The sequence below is a fragment of the Orbicella franksi genome, chromosome 1 (genome assembly GCF_964199315.1).
Source record: "Orbicella franksi chromosome 1, jaOrbFran1.1, whole genome shotgun sequence".
Lineage (NCBI taxonomy): Eukaryota > Metazoa > Cnidaria > Anthozoa > Scleractinia > Merulinidae > Orbicella > Orbicella franksi.
The window spans coordinates 20,749,940-20,753,640 of NC_138145.1; the positions used below are offsets into that span (position 1 = coordinate 20,749,940).

Here is a 3,701-nt window from a genome sequence, read left to right on the forward strand (position 1 = left end):
ACACTGTAGTTTAACGTCTTTGGCTAGCTGTGAATTACATGTATATTAAACAATTAGATTATGAGCTCGAGATTTCTATCGCGTGATGCGCCCTCGTCAACTATCACGCATAGAAATCGAGAGCGAATAATCTAATTGTTTTAGTATAAGGCTATTAGTCGTTCATTTATACTAATGCATTATATTACTTACATGTAACTTTTTGCGCTAACAGGACAGCTTCTTAAACGAGGCTGTGTGGTGTGAAAGGCATTTTACATGAACGCCAATTTATTTGAAAGCAACATGTCTTCCTTTTGTAATTGTTCGTCCTAGCGGACGTTTTGATAAAATCACTCTGAACCGGAAAAAATGAATATTGCTGGGACGATTTTTCCTGGTTCATGGTCACTGGGATTAGTGTTGCTTCCTTCAAATAGAGTGCCCATAATGATGGAAATTACGTTCAATTTGCTTCCAGCTCAAGGAGGGACCATGAGCCACATGTCAAAACAACCAACGAGCAAAAAATTAATTGTAAAACAGTCTTCCCCTTGTTTCCTCTTCAATATCGATAAGTGGTGCACAAACAGCCTGGCTTGTTAAGGACACTGGCACATCTCGTCAGTCTTGCATGTAATTACCAGCTTGGCGAACTTGTGCTAAAATACAGATTGTTTTTAGTAGAAAAAACAAAACAAAACAAAACAAAACTAAAAAATGTATATATCAAATAAAAAGTAAAAAAAAAATTAAACGAGAAAAAGAAAAAGAAAAATTGTAACTAGTAAGGGAAAAAATGTTAGTGTTGCTTAAGTACTGTAAGTGGTTAGTGAAAGCTTGGTTCAACATAGAATCCAAAAGAAAAACTCTCCCCCCCAAACAAACAAACAAAAAACCTCCACATATTTAACTTTACCTGTGGAGTTGGCGGGATACCCTCGTATGTTTATTAGGTTTGGCAGGTTTCTAACGAGTTGGAGGTATGAATCATTTCCAGTCTAGGATGTGTGCATTTTTGGAGTCAAACTGTCCATTGGATTGGTTGGTGGAGACTAGACCAGTCCATCACTTCGTAAAACTAAGGCTAAAAAAAAAATGTCTCATGCTTCTCAAATTGTACTATAGTTAGGCTTTTTATCAGACTTCTTACTTGTTTTGGTGTAACTGCAGCTCGTGTAAATGTTATTAGGGGTGGACCATTATATTTTTGAGGGCAGGGGGTGGCTAACTACCAAGAAAAATTCTCGCACAAGCTAAAGTGACAAAAAAAAATTGTGCAAAGAGAGCTAAGAAAAAGAAGCATGGAGCAAATGGAAGAAAATCCTGTGGTACCTGACGCAGAAAAAAAATATATATATTGCTCAGAAAAATTGCCCACCCGATATATTGGTCCATCCCTTGTAGAGCATAAGAAAGCAACTTGCATTGTATACTGAATGTATCTCATATTGGGAGTAATAATGTTTGCACCATGTGCTGAATTGTGGATAAAATAAAACACAACACCAGCTTGAAATAAAGTGAACCGTTTGTTGGAATTGCTTATCTTGACTCCACCCTGGGCCCTCTTTGTTCAACAAGTTCAGTTCACGGTTTCAAAAACTGCCGTCGCAGAATAGAGCTACAATAATATTTTGGACAAAACTTACTCCTGCAAACCTAGCTTACGCGCTTTAAACTCAAAGACAAATTTAGCTGTCAAAAATGAAACTGTAGTAGCATTCACATTTGTACCCAGGCAACATTGATTACAGAGGAGGAGGAGGAAAATAATCCGAAAGTAGCAATTACTGGGAGTATGTCGACAGGTTGTCCAAGATTACAGCACTGAAGTATTGGAACGACGACACGGAGGACGTCGTCGTGGATACTTTGTTAGGGGAAAACTTAGTGTATATCATTCAATGACAGGAAGAAATGCGATCTTGCAATTCGATCAATGTCATTGTTACAAGATAAGACTCCCGCATGTGATGCACCTGTGTTATAAAACAAGATGTCTTTAAAGACTGATAAACTATTAATAGCCAGTAACAAAGAAACCTACATTCTATGGTTTTAAAACAAATGTAAATAGGTTGGGCATCTCATTACAGGCCGTGTTTCGAGCAGGTGAAGGTATGAAAGTTCGATACCTATCTTACAAATGGACCGATCTGGGTGAAACCTACACAGGTAGCATGTAAAAGGCCAGCTAAATAGCTCCAACATGAACAAAGATTTTAGCTTTTCTGGAAGGCTCTTAATTATGTAATGAGATTTTAAGCCCGCTGTTAATTTTCAGTGCAGTAGGTTCTTATAAGTGTCAGTTGGTATTTTTCTTTTGGAGTCGTCCGTAGTCGCTGATAGTTTAAAGAAGGTTCTCGTGCAATACTGCTCTTGGCGACGCTTGTTCGCGTTTGGCCTGGGCATAGGAGGGAGAGAGGAAGAGAACTTTATGCAAGAAGATAGGAAAGTTTTGAAACCCGCGCATTATCGCGCCATAGGTTATATGCAGAATTAGTAAAATACAGTATATGTCGTTTTGGGTTCGATACTAGCTGATATATCGCGAGCTGCGTAGACTTTGATTATGAACTACATATCAGGATATATAAGATTGATTCCGAATAGCGTAAACGATATTTGCGAGTTCTAGGGACTTGAAACTAAGTTGCAAGAACCTTGCTCTTAAGTTAAATAGACAGGCTAAAGATCGTACGCGTTGGTCATGTGCATAGTCAATAAAACATAGGTCGTTTTAGCCTTTGAGGAATTCGACATCAGCTGACACAGATCGAGTTTGACCTTCATAGGGTGATTCTGGATAGCGTAGACGATATTTTCGAGTTCTAATGACTTGAAACTAAATTGCAAAAACCTTGTTCTTAAGTTAAATAGACAGGCTAAAGATTATCGCACGAGTAAAATGTGGGTTGTTTTAGCCTCAGAGGGGCTCGACACCAGCTGATACCGAGCTGCGCAAACTTTGATTTTGACCTACATAGGCTTGATTCGGAATAACCTAGAGCATAGTTTCGATTTCTAGGGACTTGAAACTTAACTGCATGGACCTTGTCCTTAACGTAAATCGACAGGGCAACGAATATCGCTTACGTTTGTTCAGTGCATAGTGAGTAAAATATAGGTCGTTTTAGACTTACAGGGGCTCTACGTTAGCTGACACCGACCTGCCCAAACTTTAATTTTGAGCTAGATAGGCTGGATTCCGAAAAGTGTAAACGATATTTTCGAGTTCTAGGGACTTGAAACGAAATTGCAAAAACCTTTTCTGTAAGTTAAATGGATAAGCTACAGATGATCGCACGTGCTGGTTATGTGTATAGTTAATAAAGTATTGGAGCCCGATACTAGCTGATACCGAGTTGCCAGACTTTGATTTTGACCTACACGGGATTGATTCCGAGTGGCGTAGACGCCGATATTTTCGAGTTCAAGGGACTTTAAAAACTCTTTAAAAAACTCGGACAAAACCTCTTTGATTGGTAACGTGTATTCGTCCCACTGATGTCAATGCAAGTGCTCGATCGGTTACGTTACTACACATCAGAAATAAGTTCATGCTTATAGGCCAATAAATAAAGTAGCCACTGATTACGGCTTCCAAATGAATAAGCTGATTTATAAGTTCAGCTTTATTCCGAAATGCACACAAATAAAATAAACTAGATATAAGTTCTTAAATTCAGTGTGCGTTTGTCGTACTGAGACTCATGATC

The 3,701-nt window shown here is 38.6% G+C and overlaps 1 protein-coding gene across 1 annotated transcript in view; it reads left to right on the plus strand.

Annotated features, from left to right (window-relative positions):
- LOC145485942 (uncharacterized) overlaps positions 1-14 on the plus strand; it is a 7,852-nt gene extending 7,838 nt beyond the window's left edge. Inside the window, exon 4 of the mRNA XM_081464647.1 lies at positions 1-14. This exon is cut by the window's left edge and continues 303 nt beyond it. Within this exon, the coding sequence (XP_081320773.1) occupies positions 1-14 (14 nt within the window).
- The last annotated feature ends 3,687 nt before the right edge of the window (positions 15-3,701 follow it).